Consider the following 18,446-nt stretch of genomic DNA (forward strand, 5'->3'; position numbering starts at 1 on the left):
GAATCGCAAGAAAACTCAGCTAAGAGAGTTTATTTATGTGAGCATGTTATGGAAATGGCGGCAAACTATAAATATATTGCTAATTTGAGCAAAATTAACTATTTTTCATTCATGTCAGCTAATTCTTCAATATGGCGACGACCATAATTGGCGAAAATAAAACGAAAGCAAGTTTACTTTTATGATGACCGCAATAAACCTTGCAGTGTCGTAGTTTCTGCTTTTCACCAACAGATGTCGTTACTAATCGAACGGATCGCCATCTGTTGAGAGTTTGAACAGTTTTATTGTGGTAATAATGGTTACCAGAAGGTTTACACATCGGAGAGTTTAGTTTACTCTTAAAATCTGGCTTTATGGATATCTTCAAGTATACTACATTTTATCAATGGTTTTCATAAAAGTAGTCATACAACTGTGAGTTTCAATTATTGCTGTGACAACACCCTAATAAAAATCAAACAAAACCAATCAGCAATAGAATTGTTACTTGGGATATTCTCTCAACGTTTCGACGTTTGGTGTGAGTTTTAGTAAGTATGTAAATACTTGTGTCGTTATTTGTCTTATGCTTTATGAAGATTTTCGATAATCTGATTGAAGTTCTCTTTGAGTTACGGAGATTTTTTTCTTCTTTTGCTTGGATTTTCTTGGAAATTTGGGGAAAATGCTTTTCAAAACCTGGAGAGGATTCTTTTCGCAAAGATCCGGAGAGGATTTGACTCTGTAACCCACATAGTTTATCTTTCCTGAAATTCTAATCTACGTCTTGATTGTGGAGAGGCTTTTTTTTAAAACCTTGAGAACCTTTTTTTGAAATTCTGGGAAAATTCACCCAAAAAAGAGAAAAGCATTTCTTATGATATATTGAGTTAATTCTATTCCATTTTCCTCGATTTTCCTGTGGGAGAATTTAATCCGAAAGATATAATTTCAAAGAGAATCCGAAAAGAAATTACACGGAAATCTTGAGAGTGTTTCTGCGAAATCTGAAGAGAATTATGCTGCAAATTCTCATCATAAACTGGAGATGTAGCTTCCCTAAAATCTGGGGGGGAATTATCAGAGAGGATTTTATCCACAATCGCGATAAGATTTGTTCTGCAATCCGTAGAGAATTTTCCGCAAACTAAAGAAGTTTTTTTAAGGGCCCATATAGCTGAGGCGGTAAACGCACGGGTATTCAGCATGACCATGCTGAGGGTGACGGGTTCGATTCCCGGTCGGTCCAGGATCTTTTCGTAAAGGAAATTTCCTTGACTTCCTTGGGCATAGAGTATCTTCGTGCCTGCCACACGATATACACATGCAAAATGGTCATTGGCAGAGGAAGCTCTCAGTTAAAAACTGTGGAAGTGCTCATAGAACACTAAGCTGAGAAGCAGGCTTTGTCCCAGTGAGGACGTTACGCCAAGAAGAGAGAGAGAGAAAGAAGTTTTTTCTGAAATTTCGAAAGATCTGTATAAAGTTTTTGCTGAATTCCGGAAATAATTTACACTGATATCAGAGTAGGATATCACATGAAATACGCTGAGAATTCTTTCAAGAATCCAGAGAGATTTTCTTCGAAAATTGAAGACCTTTTTTTCGAAACCATGAGAGAATTTCTTTCTAGATACGGAGAGGATTCTTTTTGAACTCCAGAGATGATTTTCCAAGAGACTGAGAATCAAGAGACGAACATATTTGAAATCTGTTCTCGGAAATCCGAAGTGGATTTTTTCCCGAAATTCTTTCGTGATCTTTCAAAATGTTGGTTAAAAATAAATAACAATAACGATTATCGCTATAATCTGGATAGGATTTTCACCAGAATACACAGAAAATTTCTTACAAAATCTCGAGAGAATTTTCTCTTCAATTCGAAAATTATTTCCTCCACAATCTGTAAATGTTTTTTTTTTTTACAAAATCAAAGGAGTATTTTCTTCAAAATCTAAGGAGAGTTTTCTATTCATTCTGTGAAAGAATTTCTTTACAATTCGATGAGGCATTTATATGAAATCTGGAGGAGGACTCTCCGAATTCCGAAGAGGTTTCGCCCCGAATTTGGGTATGCTCGGAATGTGAAGAAGATTTTTTTACAAAAAGAATTTTTACATTTTCTTCGAAGTCAGAAGAGGATTCAGCTTAAGATCGAAAAAGGATTTTTTCTCTAAAATTCAAAACTTTTTCTCCGGAAAATGGATAATCCAGAGATAATTTCGCCTGAGTTCTGGAAAAAGCATTATCCGAAATTTGGAATAGATTCTTTCCGAAATCCGGAGAGTATTTCTTCGGAAATCGAGAAATCTTTTTTTCTTCAGAATTTTCTCAAAACATTATTGCTATGAAATGGTTTTTCATCCTGCATTTCTCAGTAATTCTAGAAAATATTTCTCTGGAAATTCAGGAAGATTGCTCTGAAAATCCAAGGAGGTTTTCGTCAAAAATTCAGGGAGAATTTCTCCTGGGTTCCAGGGGAAATTTTTCCTTAAATCCAGGGAAGATTGCTTCAAAAACCCAAGGAAGTTTTTTTTTTTTTGGAAATCCAAAGAGGTTTTGTTCGAAAATTCAGGGAGAATTTAACCGGAGTTCCAGGGATGATATTGCCGGAAGGATTGCTCCAGAAGTCCAGCGAGTGGTTAAGTTATGCTTCTGCAAGCCTGAGCGTCTGTTCTCCAGGAGGAACGGATCACAACAGCGTCTATTCCCCATGGTAGGATGATCAACGTCCGCGGGACAGCTCAAGTGTGCACAATGTGTATATGTACAACCTAGATCTAGAACGAGTAAAGCGACCAGATGTCGTCTCAGCATACACGCAAAGTATCGAGGCAGCGTTGCCAGAAAAAAGCGAGATCAATGTGACAAGAATGTTGGAGTACAGCTATAGCAGTCGTGAATGACGTAGCCGAGAGCACCGTCAAGTACGTGGAACGGAGTCGAAGGAACGAAAGGTTCGTTGGCAGTGATTCTGGAAAAGAATAGGTATGTTGCACCAAGGAACCCAATAGAGATCGTGCAACGATTTTGACAGAAACGAAAACCGCAGATCCGCCTCGACACGGATGTTCTACCAGAAACTCAATGCATCCCACAATGACTTCGATTCGTGCCGCGAATCTAAATGTATAAGGATAAGGACGTAAGCCCGTTCACGAACGGACGTGAGGTGGTTGAAAGGTGGAAGCAGCACCTGAACATCGCGGAAAACGCGGCATTAGTGACTAAGTTCATAAGTACCCTAAAGTATTCTAGGAACGGTCATCTGGAAAAGGTTTGGAGAGGATACCAGCTTCCTGAAGCTTCGATTTAACATGCCGTAACGAAATTGCTTTCTACACCGATGACGTGGCACCTGCACCTCAGATCGATACGCTTCTTCGAGGCGAAAAATCAATCTCCTTCGCCAAACATCGGACCACACTTCGATTGTTGCAGAAGATGGGATTCGTATAGCTCCAACTTGAACATCTCGTCAACGAATCCACGCCACCAGTCTACTTCTTGTGTTACCATATATCCTGTGTCATGACTTTATTTTGGACCACCAAGAAAACATATTTTGGCCCACCTTATTAAATTTTAATTGTATGATGAAATGACGGCACATCAGCAAAACTTTACACATAGTTAAAACTACGTGAGAATTCTAACTTTTTTTTCGCTTATTGAGGCAGGGAATGTTAAAAAATTACGTAACGTTAAAAAATGAAGACATTTTGTTGCAATCGGCAGTTTTTATTGTAGTATGATGTTTCATAAAAAAATGTTACGGTAAACGTGAATTCATTAACTATATGCAATAGCTACTGCATGACGTCAGTCACCATGCATAAATTACGGAACGTCAAAGTAAGTGTGAAATGCTAGTGATTTTGTTTAATATAAGGGCATTCCACACATATTGTAATGAGTGGGAAGGCTATGAAAAATAAAGAAATTTCAATGGTACGAAATTTGTCAAACATGCATTAGATAACACATTGTCTCAGTCATCAACTAATTGCCGAGAAGGATAACTGTTCTAAACTGGATGACGGAATACCTGAAATTTTTAACTTGACGAAAAGTTGTTAGAACTAATCGAACCCATAACAATCTACAATCTCATTGTAAAATGAACGTATAACAACCCAGATCACGGGAGGTCCCAACTTATTCTATCTATCTGTTTTCAGAATACATTGCATTGGTATGAGTATTTTCTCCATTTAGAAGGAACTAGAGAGATGGATCTCACAGGTGTTCCAAAATATGTCCACATCTGAATATGTTGACCACCATGGTCCACTGCACGAAGTTATGCTGGCCTGCTTACTCTCACAGAAAATTTGACGTTTGAGAGGTGTCGACACCGCTCAAACGTCAAATTTCGTGTGAGAGTAAGCAGGCCAGAATAAATTCGTGCAGTAATCCATTTTAGTAAATATTAACGCTCCACCGAGCTTAAGAACAGTTTATTTTGAGTTCTAACAAGGCCCTAACTACATTCACGTGAAATAAATGTTCATTTGTAAAATTTAATATCTCTTCGAAGCTGGCTACAAATTTGTCACCTTCTTTGTTTCCGGTGCTTTTCCGTGCGTTTCATTGGAAGTGAAAACATTTTCTCTATTTTTGATACTGAACAGCATATTTATCTGACATCCAAAATGAAGGTTATCACATAGTTGAATACTTTTCTTGTTACGATAAAAAATTACCAAGATTTAGTAGAGATTATGTGATAATTATCATAAAACTCTCTAGGTGGGCCAAAATACACCCTAGTTTTGGCACGGTAAAGGCTGGGTATGCTGCGCAATTCAGATCCCATTGTGATCCACTAGCCTCTGCCCAGCAACTCCTATCCCTACCTCCACGCGGCACCGGCCGGAAACTATGAGCAACCTTAGGGAAGATCGGGTAACCAACCCCGGTGGGAACTTTGGTCGTAGGCTGACAGGGAAGGGGGGGGGGTTTGCTTCGGCAAACCTGAGCGTCTGTTCTCCAGGAGGAGTGGCTCACAACAGCGTCTGATCCCCATGTTAGGGGCGGCTGATCTACGTCCGAGTGCCAGGGAAGGACTCTAAGCTCAACTGTGCACTATGGTCCTCCGGAAAGTAGGGGGTTGGTGTCAGGCCCTACGAGCAAGCCGTAAAAAAACCATAGTAACGGAAAATCAGCAACAGAATAATACGAACCGAGACCAACGGAAAGGACCCCAGCGAACAAAAAGAACTTGCGATTGGAAACTCGGTACGTGGAACTGCCGATCTCTCAACTTCATTGGGAGCACCCGCATACTCGCCGATCTACTGAAGGACCGCGGGTTTGGCATCGTAGCGCTGCAGGAGGTGTGTTGGACAGGATCCATGGTGCGAACGTTTAGAGGTAATCATACCATCTACCAGAGCTGCGGCAACACACGCGAGCTGGGAACAGCTTTCATCGTGATGGGTGATATGCAGAGGCGCGTGATCGGTTGGTGGCCGATCGACGAAAGAATGTGCAGGTTGAGGATCAAGGGCCGACGCGAGTACGATCGCTGCCCAAGCCACGACGTCAAGATCATCATAGGAGATTTGAACGCTCAGGTAGGCCAGGAGGAGGAATTCAGACCGACGATTGGTAAGTTCAGCGCCCACCAGCAGACGAACGAAAACGGCCTACGGCTCATTGATTTCGCCGCCTCCAAAAATATGGCCATACGTAGCACCTTTTACCAACACAGCCTCCCTTATCGTTACACCTGGAGATCAACACAGCAGACGGAATCTCAAATCGACCACGTTCTGATTGACGGACGGCACTTCTTCGACATCATCGACGTCAGGACCTATCGTGGCGCCAACATCGACTCCGACCACTATCTGGTGATGGTCAAACTGCGCCCAAAACTCTCCGTCATCAGCAATGTACGGTACCGGCGACAACCTAGAGCGACTGAAGCAACCGGATGTCGCCTCAGCATACGCGCAAAATCTCGAGGCCGCGTTGCCAGACGAGGGCGAGCTCGATGAGGCCCCTCTAGAGGGCTGCTGGAGTACAGTGAAAGCAGCCAACAACGACGCAGCCGAGAGCACCATCGGGTACGTGGAACGGAATCGACGGAACGAATGGTTCGACGAAGAGTGCAGAACGGTTTTGGAGGAGAAGAACGCAGCGAGGGCGGTAATGCTGCAGCAAGGGACTCGACAGAACGTGGAACGTTACAAACAGAAGCGGAAACAGCAGACCCGCCTCTTTCGGGAGAAAAAGCGCCGCCTGGAAGAAGCGGAGTGTGAAGAAATGGAACAGCTGTGCCGTTCCCAAGAAACACGGAAGTTCTATCAGAAGCTCAACGCATCCCGCAACGACTTCGTACCGCGTGCCGAAAAATGCAGGGATAAAGACGGAGGCCTCTTGACGGACTGACGTGAGGTTATCGAAAGGTGGAAGCAGCATTTCGATCAGCACCTGAACGGCGTGGAGAACGTAGGCACGGGAGACCGCGGCAACGGAGGAAACGACGACGCCAGTGCAGCGGAGAACGGAAATGATCCAACTCCCACGCTGAGGGAAGTTAAGGATGCCATTCACCAGCTCAAAACCAACAAAGCAGCTGGTAAGGATGGTATCGCAGCTGAACTCATCAAGATGGGCCCAGAAAAGTAGGCCACCTGTCTGCATCGGCTGATAGTCAGGATCTGGTAAACCGAACAGCTACCGGAGGAGTGGAAGGAAGGGGTAATCTGCCCCATTCACAAGAAAGGCGACCATTTGGAATGTGAGAACTTCAGGGCGATCACTATTTTGAATGCTGCCTACAAATTGCTATCCCAGATCATCTTCCGTCGTCTGTCATCTAAAACGAATGAGTTCGTGGGAAGTTATCAAGCCGGCTTCATCGACGGACGGTCGACCACGGACCAGATCTTTACCGTACGGCAAATCCTCCAGAAATGCCGTGAATACCAGGTCCCTGTTCATCGACTTCAAAGCGGCATACGACAGTATCGACCGCGCAGAGCTATGGAGAATCATGAACGAAAACGGCTTTCCTGGGCCTGATTAAAGCAACGATGGACGGAGTTAGAAACTGCGTAAGGGTTTCGGGTGAACTATCCAGTTCATTCGAATCTCGCCGGGGACTGCGACAAGGTGATGGACTCTCATGCCTACTCTTCAACATCGCTCTGGAAGGTGTGATGCGAAGAGCCGGGCTCAACAGCCGGGGAACGGTTTTCACAAAATCCGGTCAATTTGTGTGCTTTGCGGACGACATGGACATTATTGAAAGAACATTTGAAACAGTGGCAGAACTGTACACCCGCCTGAAACGCGAAACAGCAAAGGTCGGACTGGTGGTGAATGCCTTAAAAAACAAAGTACATGCTGGTAGGCGGAACCGAACACGACCGGATCCGTCTGGGTAGTAGTGTTACGATAGATGGGGATGCTTTTGAGGTGGTGGAGCAATTCGTCTACCTCAGGTCCTTACTGACGGCTGACAATAACGTGAGCCGTGAAATTCGGAGGCGCATCATCAGCGGAAGCCGGGCCTACTACGGGCTCCAGAAAAAACTGCGGTCGAAAAAGACTCACCCACGCACCAAATGCGCCATGTACAAAACGCTAATAAGACCGGTGGTCCTCTACGGGCACGAGACATGGACCATTTTTTTTTTCCTCATCTGTAGAGCCTTTTAACCACTGCGTCCATTATTTAGGAATATTGTGGTATGACCCATATTTAATTTGGTGCTAATCGATTATCCTGTCACAATTGAGCTGTGATGGACATTGGTTGATATAGCACTCGATCCCAACTAGGCACAACTCGTTTTATAATAGTAGTTTACGCAACAAGGTGCAGAATGAAGATTTTTACAGCACGAGTCGTACATTTATCCAACGAGGCTTGCCGAGTTGGATAATTACGACGAGTGCTGTAAAAATCGAGTTCTGCACCGAGTTGCGTACAACGTTTTTTGCAAGTTCAAAAAATACCACTTGAGGATAGTTTTTAACAAAACTTTTTCATCAGACTGCACACTGATGTTCATAGCCATGATTAAGGAAGTCTGATCATAGCAGCTTATACTGTGGAGTTGTCACTATTTTTCAAATCTGCGTCCAGAAAGTATCAATAAGTTGATCAAAACTGAAAACAGTGCTGTAATGGTTCATTACGCAACGCAAATCAGTGCTGTAATGAACCATTACAGCACTGTTAATTTGGTGTGGGAAAGTAGGCCTTTTCCTGTCAGATTTGCGGGAGGTAAAATGGCCTATTACGATGAGAAGTTGCAAAAAGTCTATTACCCTGTTAGGATTACTTTGCCAAACTTCCAAGGGCTCTAATAACCCTTTTCCAAATATTGACAACCTTTGATTGGATAGCTCTCCACAGCTGCAGAGTAAATGTTCAGCGGTTTCGTTTTCACCTTGACAAAAACGACACTCAGATGATTGGATTTTTCCAATCTTGTGTAGATGGTACCTACTGGGGCAGTGACCGGTCATCAGGCCCGTTATTACCCTCAGGTCTCTCTTGTTTAAATTTAGTATGGTCCTGGCTTTTGCTGCACTAGGTCTTATAAATCTTTTTGCTTGTCTGGATGTATCCGTGGCATTCCAATTGGTTTCTACCATAGACATTTCCCATATTTTTAGTTTCGTCCTAAGAGTACACTCAGGAACTCCACAGAATGGTTCAGGGCCTACGAAGCTCGATGCAGCACCCTGTCTGGCTAGATTGTCGGCGTTTTCATTTCCCTGAATTCCGCAATGGCCGGGCACCCAGTATAATGTTACTTCGTTCCTACTGGCCAACTGCTTCAGAGAAAGAATGCATTCCCACACTAGCTTGGACTGGCAAGTGAATGCCCTTAGCGCATTTAGAGCAGCTTGACTGTCTGAGAAGATGCAGATTTTTGCAAATCTGTAATTTCTCCTCAGGCAAGTATTAGCACACTCTAATATGGCTTGAATCTCTGCTTGAAACACAGTGGGACTACATCCCATTGGTATAGCTTTACTTATACCTGGGCCAAAAACTCCAACACCAGTATTTTCCCCCATCTTAGACCCATCAGTATAAAATACAATAGAACCTGGACGTAAGCTTGGCCCACCAGAATCCCAAATATTGCGGCTTGGTTTAACCACATTAAAGGGAACATCATAGTTGGTCTTCGTTATCATCCAATCCTCTACTGTTTTAATATCTGAGTTTAAATTGAAGTCTTTGACGATCTTCAAATGTCCTACTAGATCACCTTCTAGCAGTTTGTTGTGACGCAGAAACTGCAGGGCACTTTTTGCCGCTTGCAGTTGAACAAATTGGTGCAATGGTAACATATTGAGAAGGGCATCTAATGCAACCGATGGTGTGCTTTTCATTGCCCCTGTAATTGATATACATGCAAGTCTTTGAAGCTTGCTTAGCTTCTTTTGAGCGGTTACCTCGATTGTTTTAGGCCACCATACAAGTGAAGCATATGTAACTTTTGGCCGGACTATTGCTGCATAAATCCAGTTTGTCATGTTTGGTCTCAGCCCCCAGGTTTTCCCCAAGGCTTTATTGCAAACCCAAAGGGCATTTGTACCCTTAGTTAATACCTTGTTTAGATGAGAATTCCAATTCAATCTTTTGTCCAAAGTTACACCGAGATGTTTAACTTCTTCCGAGAACTGAATTTGAACTCCATCTAAAGAAGGTTGGGTAAGATGTAATTTCTTCCTTCTAGTAAAAGGAACGATAACAGTTTTAGAAGGGTTTACGCTTAACCCCTCTTTCCTACACCATTTGAGAGTAACATTCAGCGCATGTTGAAGCCGATTTGAAATCGTAGTATCATATTTCCCACGTACCAAAATGGCCACATCATCTGCGTATCCTATCACCTCAAAACCTTGATTTATTAGCTTTTTAAGGAGTTCGTCCACTACCAGAGACCACAGTAAGGGCGATAGTACTCCTCCTTGAGGACAGCCCTTTATAGATCTAACAGATAGCTGCGCACCTCCTAGATCAGTAGAAATTTCCCGATCTTCTAGCATAGATATTATCCATTCAATAATGCGTTTATCCAAGCCCCTTGCTTCCATTGCTGAACGCATGGAGCTGTAGGATGCATTGTCAAATGCTCCCTCAATGTCGAGAAAAGCAACCACGGCTACTTCCTTGGCTTGAAGCGACTTCTCAACTTTGCTAACTAACGACTGTAGCGCCGTTATCGTAGATTTACCCGATTGATAAGCATATTGAAATTTACAAAGAGGCATTTCCACTAAACTTGTTGACTTAATAAAGTCATCCATGATTTTTTCCATAGTCTTTAACAGAACACAAGAAAGGCTTATTGGTCTGAAGGCTTTTGGAGTTGTTTTGTCCCGTTTGCCAGCTTTTGGGATAAACACAACACGAACCTTACGCCACGCCTTAGGTATGTGAGTTAACGTAATACTGGCTCTGAATATTTCGGTTAAGAGCGGACAAAGCGCCTCTTTTCCCTGTTGAAGTAAAGCTGGGAAAATTCCATCTTTCCCGGCGGATTTGAAAGGTTGAAAAGAACTCAGTGCCCATTCGATCCTCGACGGCGTGAAGATATCACAAGCTTTTTGATAGGCATTGGTCGACCATGCATGTCTTACCTTATCTGAGTCCTGTTCTTCATCCGAACAAGGAATCGACCCTGGGAAGTGAGTTCTCATCATGATTTCCAATGTTTCAGAAGAGTCAACAGTAAAACTGCCATCTTCCTTTTTAAGACTGCCAAGTCCATTTGAATGGTCTTTCGAAAGGACTTTATGAAGCCTTGCAGCTGTAGGAGCGTTATTGATGTCTTCACATACCCGTCTCCAATCCTTCCGTTTGGCTAGCCTCAATTCTCTGTTGTATTCTGTAAGGGCTTGTTTATACTGAACCCAATCAGATGTAACTTTTGCTCTATTGAACAACCGTCTAGATTTCCTCCTCAGTTCTGCCAGCTTATCATTCCACCAAGGGACATCCCTGTTGGATGACCTCTGTCGGATTGGGCAGCTAGCATGATATGATGAGATCATTTTATCAATAATCTCATCAGAGGCATTTTCCAACTGTGAAACAGACAAGATCTGCTCACCCACATAAGAATTTTCATTCATTAAATAGAAGCGATAGAGGTCCCAATTAGTTTTCTTTGGGTTTCTATAGCTTTCAATTAAATTTGATCCGGCTTTATAATCGAACCTGATATGTTTGTGATCTGACAGTGATTCCTCATCAGAAACATGCCAGTTCACGATCTTATCTGATAGCAGATAACTGCAAAGCGTAAGATCTAAAACTTCTTGTCGAATAGCATTAATAAAAGTGGGCGATTCCCCTTTATTGCATATGTCTATATTATTAGCCGAAATGTAATTCAGGAGATCCTCACCTCTTTTATTAATATCAGTACTGCTCCATATGGTATGATGGGCATTTGCATCACACCCTATAACAAATTGGGCGTTTATTTTTTTGCAATAATTAACAAAATTTACGACCAAAGATGGAGGCACATCATCAACGTCTCCTGGAAAATATGCTGATGCAATACATACCTCAGTTTTTCCCTGGATTGTTGGGACCTCCATTTTAATCGCAACAATGTCTCTTGTTGCGTAAACTCAGTAATTGGGACAAATTTTGTTCTCCTGCTTACTAAAATGGCTGTTCTTGGATTAGATTGACTTTCGTCATACAAGATACTACAATTCTGCGAAGAGCAACCCATTACCCTTCCATTATTTACCCAGGGCTCTTGAATTAATCCCACGTCTAACTGTTCTCTAATAAATCTTCTGCTGAGCACAGCTGAAGCACCCTTCGCGTGGTGAAGATTTATTTGAATAATTTTTATGGTACTCATTTTTTTTATTTACTATTTTTTATTGATAATTTATTAAAAAAAGAACATAATATAATTGGCGGGGCACTTGACATGGACCATGCTCGAGGAGGACCTGCAAACACTCGAAGTTTTCGAGCGACTCGTGCTAAGAACGATCTTCGGCGGTGTGCAGGAGAACGGTGTGTGGCGGAGAAGAATGAACCACGAGCTCGCTGCACTTGGCGACCCCAGCATCCAGAAGGTGGCCAAAGCCGGAAGGATACGGTGGGGATGTTGCATGAATGCCGGACAACAACCCTGCAAAGCTGGTGGAGCACAGAGAGCATGATGGTCTGACCAGGTGGAGCGTGACCTGGCGAGCATTGGGCGCGACCGAGAATGGAGAACGGCAGCCACAAACCGAGTATTGTGGCGTACTATTGTTGATTATGTCTTGTCTTAAATGTGATGTTGAACAAATAAATGCTTGTAATGTATGTATGTATGTAGCCTAAACCACTAGGCTAACTGGAGACCCCAGCCAACATGGATATTATTGCTAGAACATTTGTAATGATGGCAGAACGTGAAGCAGCAAAGCACTGCCATTGTAGTGAACCGTGGAGCCGCAGTTTCGGGACGAACCGCGCTTATTTGATCCGGACTTCCAAATCGATGAAGTACGCGGAACCAATCGGCGACGCGTTGAGAGAGGAACTGGCTATTCAGCAACGGGACGACGGGAGGAGCGATCTCTTGATGGACTGACGGGGCCTTGGACAGATGGAGTTACACTGCCAGAATCAGGGACGAGGTGGCGAGAGGAACGATACCTGGACGGGCTGACGGAAGGCCTTGGGCTGCCAGAATCGGACGGGCTGCCGGGAACGGGACGACGGGATGCACGATATCTTGACGGACTGGCGGAAGGGCTTGCACTGCCCGAATTGGACGGACAATCGGGAACGGGTCCTCTTGATACACGGCACTTGAGTGGCAGAACGGGATTGTATTCTGATGATTCGGACGGGCTATCCGGGAAGGGTCCTCGGGGAGTACGCTCCTTTGATGGATCAGGGGGACGTCTAACGGATAATTCAAAATCCACCGAGGTCTGGTCGCTTTCGTAGAACATTTTTTAAACACGTCCGTTGGAGTTGAAATATCTCACTGATGGTGAACAAACCAAGTACATGCTGGCAGTCCGAATCGCGAACGACAGGACAAACATAGCCAGCAGTATTACGATAGACGGGGACACTTTCGAGATGGTGGAAGACTTCGTCAACCTCAGATTCTTATTAACGGCAGACAACTACATTAGCCGTGAACTACCAAGGCGTACCATCAGTTAAAGTCACTGTGGGCTCCACAAGAACCTGTGGTCGAAAAATGTTCACCCTGACATACCATGTACAAAAGCGCGAGACCTGGACTACGCTCAAGGAAGACATGCAAGCACTCGAAGTGTTCGAGCAGCGGGTGCTTAGGACCATCTTTGGCGATGTGCAGGAGAACGGTGTGTGGCGGCGAAGGCTGCACCATGAACTCACTGCACTCTACAGTGCCCGGAAAAGTTGGAAGGATACGATTGCCGATGTGAGAATGCCGAACAACAACCCTCACACTAAACGCTTTCAGCAATATTTTGCTGAATTTTGCCGAGCTGAAGGGTCCAGCAATATTTTTTGCTGAACTTTCAGCAAAGTTTGCTGAATTTCAGCAAAAAGTTACTGGTGATCAGCAGAGTTTACTGAACAAATCAGCAAAATTTTGCTGAAATTCAGCAAAAATTTTGCTGAAACCTTCAGCTCGGCAAAATTCAGCAAAATTTTGCTGAAACCCTCAATCGATTTTTGGTGTGCTCCAAAGCCTGATCCAGATGGTTCAAGACCTGGAGGGCAGCGTGCATGATTAAGGACTGCTGCTATGAACCAAATGTTTTGGCGAGAAATTGTTGATTCAGTTTGCTTATTAACGGAATGTAACGCTACAAATCTATATAAATTCAATGACCAAAATGATTGGAACATTCTTGATCACAGACTCAGTAAGAGAATCTCCTTTCTATGACCCTCTACGTAGATTACTCCTATTTATCCGTTTCGCTCCAGCACACACTGGAGTAACAGGGTCCAATTCATGGCCAAAAAGTTTTAACACGTTTTTATGGTGTATTATGTATGTACTAGCGATAAAATTGTGAATTTAGATATTGAGGAAGCATTTTGGATTATAAATAGCCATATTAATCCACTTAAAGGCTAGAAATGATTTCTTATAACCTCTCCAAGGACAACGTTTATTTTCACCCCCAAAAATCGCTTGAAGCGTCGAACATTTTTATTTGACAACAGAGAACTGAAAAATAATTATATTTCCATGAAAAATATTGTTTGGAAACAAGGGCCACCTCGTTTCATAGAAATTCTCCTAGAAGTGTAAGAGAAGTTCAATTATTTTATAAGTGTAGATAACGTGTTACGTGCACTCTTGCAGTCCGTCGATTTGTATGTTCGTCCAAGAGCACTGCGGAATAACGTGATGGTGCGACCTTGGCTACGGCCTCCTTTGCGTGGGACTGTGTACGGACAGCAGAGTGCCATTACTGGTTTGAAACGGGCGTTTAACAATGTAGCCTCTGTGTTCGACTTCAACCTTTCCAGGGAAACGATCAAGCGGAAGTTTAAGGCTGTATTTAGTTTTTCTTCATGACGAATAATGATATTATTTTTTCTTTGTGTGCGTGTTTTTGTATGTAATTTTATTATTTTACTTTTATTGTAACAACGATAGGGAAATAAGTTAGGTTAGGTTATTTAAACATCATTAGGACCTGTGTTGTCTGTTGATGTCATACAATAAATAAATAAATGTCTTCAGCAAAGTTGTAAGGAGTGTCATAATTGAGAAACTTGTTGAACAATTGTTCTATCTTCACATTTTTTGGGAATATGGGCCGTTTTTTTTGAACGGCCCCTTAAACTCAGTTTAAATGTTGTACCTTTTTCTAGATATTTTGGGAATCACATTTTCATTTTGGGGTAACTTTTATAGAGCCCTGGAAAACACATCAAAACTCAAAAATTAATCATGGATTGAACTTTTAGGAGTTTGAACATGATGATAGAAGCCGTGTGGAATATATCAGTTGGAATTTTCCTATTAACACATGGCATTTTAACACAACTTTAAACATACACTCCCGTTCAAAAGTTTGGGGTCACCCCCTCAAAAACATGTCATTTTTTTAGGCCTATATCTGCGCCAATTTACGTCCGATTTCAAAACCCTAGGTTTCATTCAAAAGATAATAAGTCAAAGCAACTTTGAACATGATTTAAAAGAAACTTTTTCAAAAAAATTTGTATGTAAACTTAACCCAAAGTTGCCACATTTTCTAAAAAATGAATATAAACTTACGACAGTGTCGCTGGAAGTTGGGTCGACCAAATTTTAAGATGAGAGTGGTAATATGACCCATTTTCTATTAGCTTTCAACTGCTTTTTACAGAACTTAGCTAAAGAATCTAGAAAAAAAGTTATTAAGTAAATTGATCCTTGATGTTATCGACCAAAAGTTTGGGGTCACCCCTCAAAATGCTGTATCGGCCAAAAGTTTGGGGTCACTATCGTAAAACATGGAAAAGTGATTTGTTGATATCTTTGTCATCTTTCATTCAATTTTAGTTCTTCTTGGCTTATTTGAAACAAAATGAATGATACTTACTGCATAGACATTGAACCACACATATTTGTTGAGATTTACATACTAAAACTTAACGTGAAGTTGCCTCATTTTTTGAAGCATGGTAAAATGTGCTAACTTTACATAACATTTTTATATACAAAAATCGTTAAATACGTTAAGTTGAAGACATCAATCGTAAATTTAGTTAGTTATCATTGAAATGAGCCAAAAATAATTAAAATTGAACTATAGATGACGAAGATATCACCAAATCACTTTTCCATGTTTTACGAAAGTGACCCCAAACTTTTGGCCGATACAGCATTTTGAGGGGTGACCCCAAACTTTTGGTCGATGACATCAAGGATTAATTTACTTAATAACTTTTTTCTAGATTGTTTAGCTAAGTTCTGTAAAAAGCAGTTGAAAGCTAATAGAAAATGGGTCATATTACCGCTCTCATCTTAAAATTTGATCGACCCAACTTCCAGCGACACTGCCGTAAGTTTATATTCATTTTTTAGAAAATTTGGCAACTTTGGGTTAAGTTTACATACAATTTTTTTTGAAAAAGTTTCTTTCAAATCATGTTCAAAGTTTCTTTGACCTATTATCTTTTGAATGAAACCTAGGGTTTTTTAAATCGGACGCACATTGGCGGAGATATGGGCCTAAAAAAATGACATGTTTTTGAGGGGGTGACCCCAAACTTTTGAACGGGAGTGTAAGTAAGTTCATGGAGTACTGAGTGAAAAACTCAATGAGTTTAGCTATAAAAAAATATATTTATCTGAACATATTTCCTTAACGGTGCATCAACATATGATTACATGCTACAAATAGTGAGCTCTTTATTTCAGTTGTTTTTGATTTGTTATAACAAATTTTGAACACAACAGTTCTAGCTACATTAGATTACTACTGCATTGCATACATTTAGGCGTTTATCGGTGTATGGAGATTTCTGCCCAAATTTACTAAATTAATTCCATTTGACACATTTTGATAAGAGATAGAAGACCAGATTTGAATTCTGCTATGATCTATCTATCGAGAATAAGTGGCCTTTCATTGAAAAAGTAGTCGAAACGAAGTTGCTTTTTCGAAATTAAACCTAAATTGTAACTAAAAACTAGTCTAAAAGGTGTGAATTTCAAAATGATTTATTTTTTCGTCTGGTACTTTCTGGTACCCGTTCTCTTGCAATTCACAGAGGATATGCCTTATATTTTATTGTAATTTTATCCAGATCGCGGAATGCTGCAGAATCTGATAACTTTTTAAATGCTGAAAATGGTTCAAAATTGAAAAAAAAATATGGATTTGAAAACTCTTCTGTAAGAGAGCAAAATAAATGAAACCAGGTGAAGTTTTTTGTTTAAATGATACACCCAGACGCGCCAACTTGGTCAAATTATTGGGGGGGCAAAGCCTGGCTTTTCTGATTTTTTGTATGGGAAAATCGAAAAATCGTCAAATATTGGGGGGGGGGGCAAAACCATGCTTGCCCCCCCTAAGTTGGCGCCTATGGATACACCCTTATCAGGAGAGCTGTGTTACATACTCAGTTATTTTTTCAATTTGGCAATATTTCGATAATTGACGCTCTTCCGATGAGTTATGATGCAAATGAAAAAAAAACAGTAGAGAAAATCGTTAAATTTCGGCATTTATTCTTAAAAAAAAATATGCATCCCAAAGTATTTTATTGATTGCCACATGATACAGCATTACTTCGTTTATCTTTAAAAAATATTAGACTCTGGAAAACCCTGAAAAAAAATTTTCGACTTATGGCCAGGAATTTGGCCCATTTACTCCTGTGTGGTCGTCCGGTGTTGAGGACGGACGCCAAGAAGTTAGGAAGGGAGACGTTAGAAGAGTAGGACGTCAAGAGGGAGGAGAATAACGTGTACACGAGGCCGACAATACAGGGAGTTTTCTTGATCGAAGCAATAAGTTTTCATTTCGCGGAGCGTCTTGCCGACCCTGAGGCTTGAAGACGGGTGTTTCATCCTTGCTGGATGTAACACTGCTCAGTTACAGTGTGGCCAGTAGGGTCAGCCATCTAGACGTTTCGTTAGCCTCAGAGTGTAGGTTCGATTCTCGCTCCAGTCGCGAGAAACTTTTCGTCAAACGGAATATTCTCCACTGGGACACTAGGTGTTACAAAAAGACACAACACCGTCTTAAACCAGAGGTTACAACGGACAACACACGAAACACCTAGTGGTGCAGTGGAAAGTTTTTCGTTTGATGAAAAGTTTTCACCGACAGTAGCGGGAATCAAGCCCACTCTACGAGGCTTACGAAACGCCTAAATGATATAGATGTCGCTAACCGCATTGCCACGAAGCTTAAGTTTGAGTGTTGTCCGTTGCATAATTTTAATTGCTTGTTCAGTCTGAACAACTTTTGGTTGAAGATGGTACAACTTGTTTTTTTTATTGATGAATCTCTTGAGGTACATCATGAAACCTGTATGGACCTTCTGGAAAAAGTTATAGTGGCACTAATTTGTCACCACTACCACGGGGGATACGGCAGATACGTACAGTGTATCAAACAATTGTCCGTACAGCAAATTTTTTGTTAAAATAATTTTTCATTCAAATGTTTATATCTTTTTCATGCGTCAATCAAAAACGCTAAAATTTTGAGCAATCATGAATCATATATTAAAGCTTCATTGGTAAAATTTTGAGCGAGATCGAATAAGTTTTCTGAAAGTTATAGAACTTTTAGTAAAACTAATAAGATTTTTGATCAAATTTTTAAATCATTATATCTCAATATGTACGCGATGATTTTTTTCAATTTTTTTTGTGTTACAACTTATATCTGAGACTTTCATATGCAGCTATGCTTGAGGTTTTATATTCACTACAAAAAAAATGGAAAATGTGCTTATGTAGTTGACGATGTTTAAAAATTTACCATATTTT

The 18,446-nt window shown here is 41.4% G+C and overlaps 1 protein-coding gene across 1 annotated transcript in view; it reads left to right on the top strand.

The window, feature by feature from the left end:
* Positions 1 to 3,109: 3,109 nt before the first annotated feature.
* LOC109414943 (uncharacterized) overlaps positions 3,110 to 18,446 on the top strand; it is a 35,296-nt gene continuing 19,959 nt past the window's right edge. Inside the window, 3 exon segments of the mRNA XM_062858161.1 lie at positions 3,110 to 3,259; positions 12,443 to 12,922; positions 12,968 to 13,151. Of these exon segments, the coding sequence (XP_062714145.1) occupies positions 3,110 to 3,259; positions 12,443 to 12,922; positions 12,968 to 13,151 (814 nt within the window).

Source organism: Aedes albopictus, chromosome 3, assembly GCF_035046485.1.
Source record: "Aedes albopictus strain Foshan chromosome 3, AalbF5, whole genome shotgun sequence".
Lineage (NCBI taxonomy): Eukaryota > Metazoa > Arthropoda > Insecta > Diptera > Culicidae > Aedes > Aedes albopictus.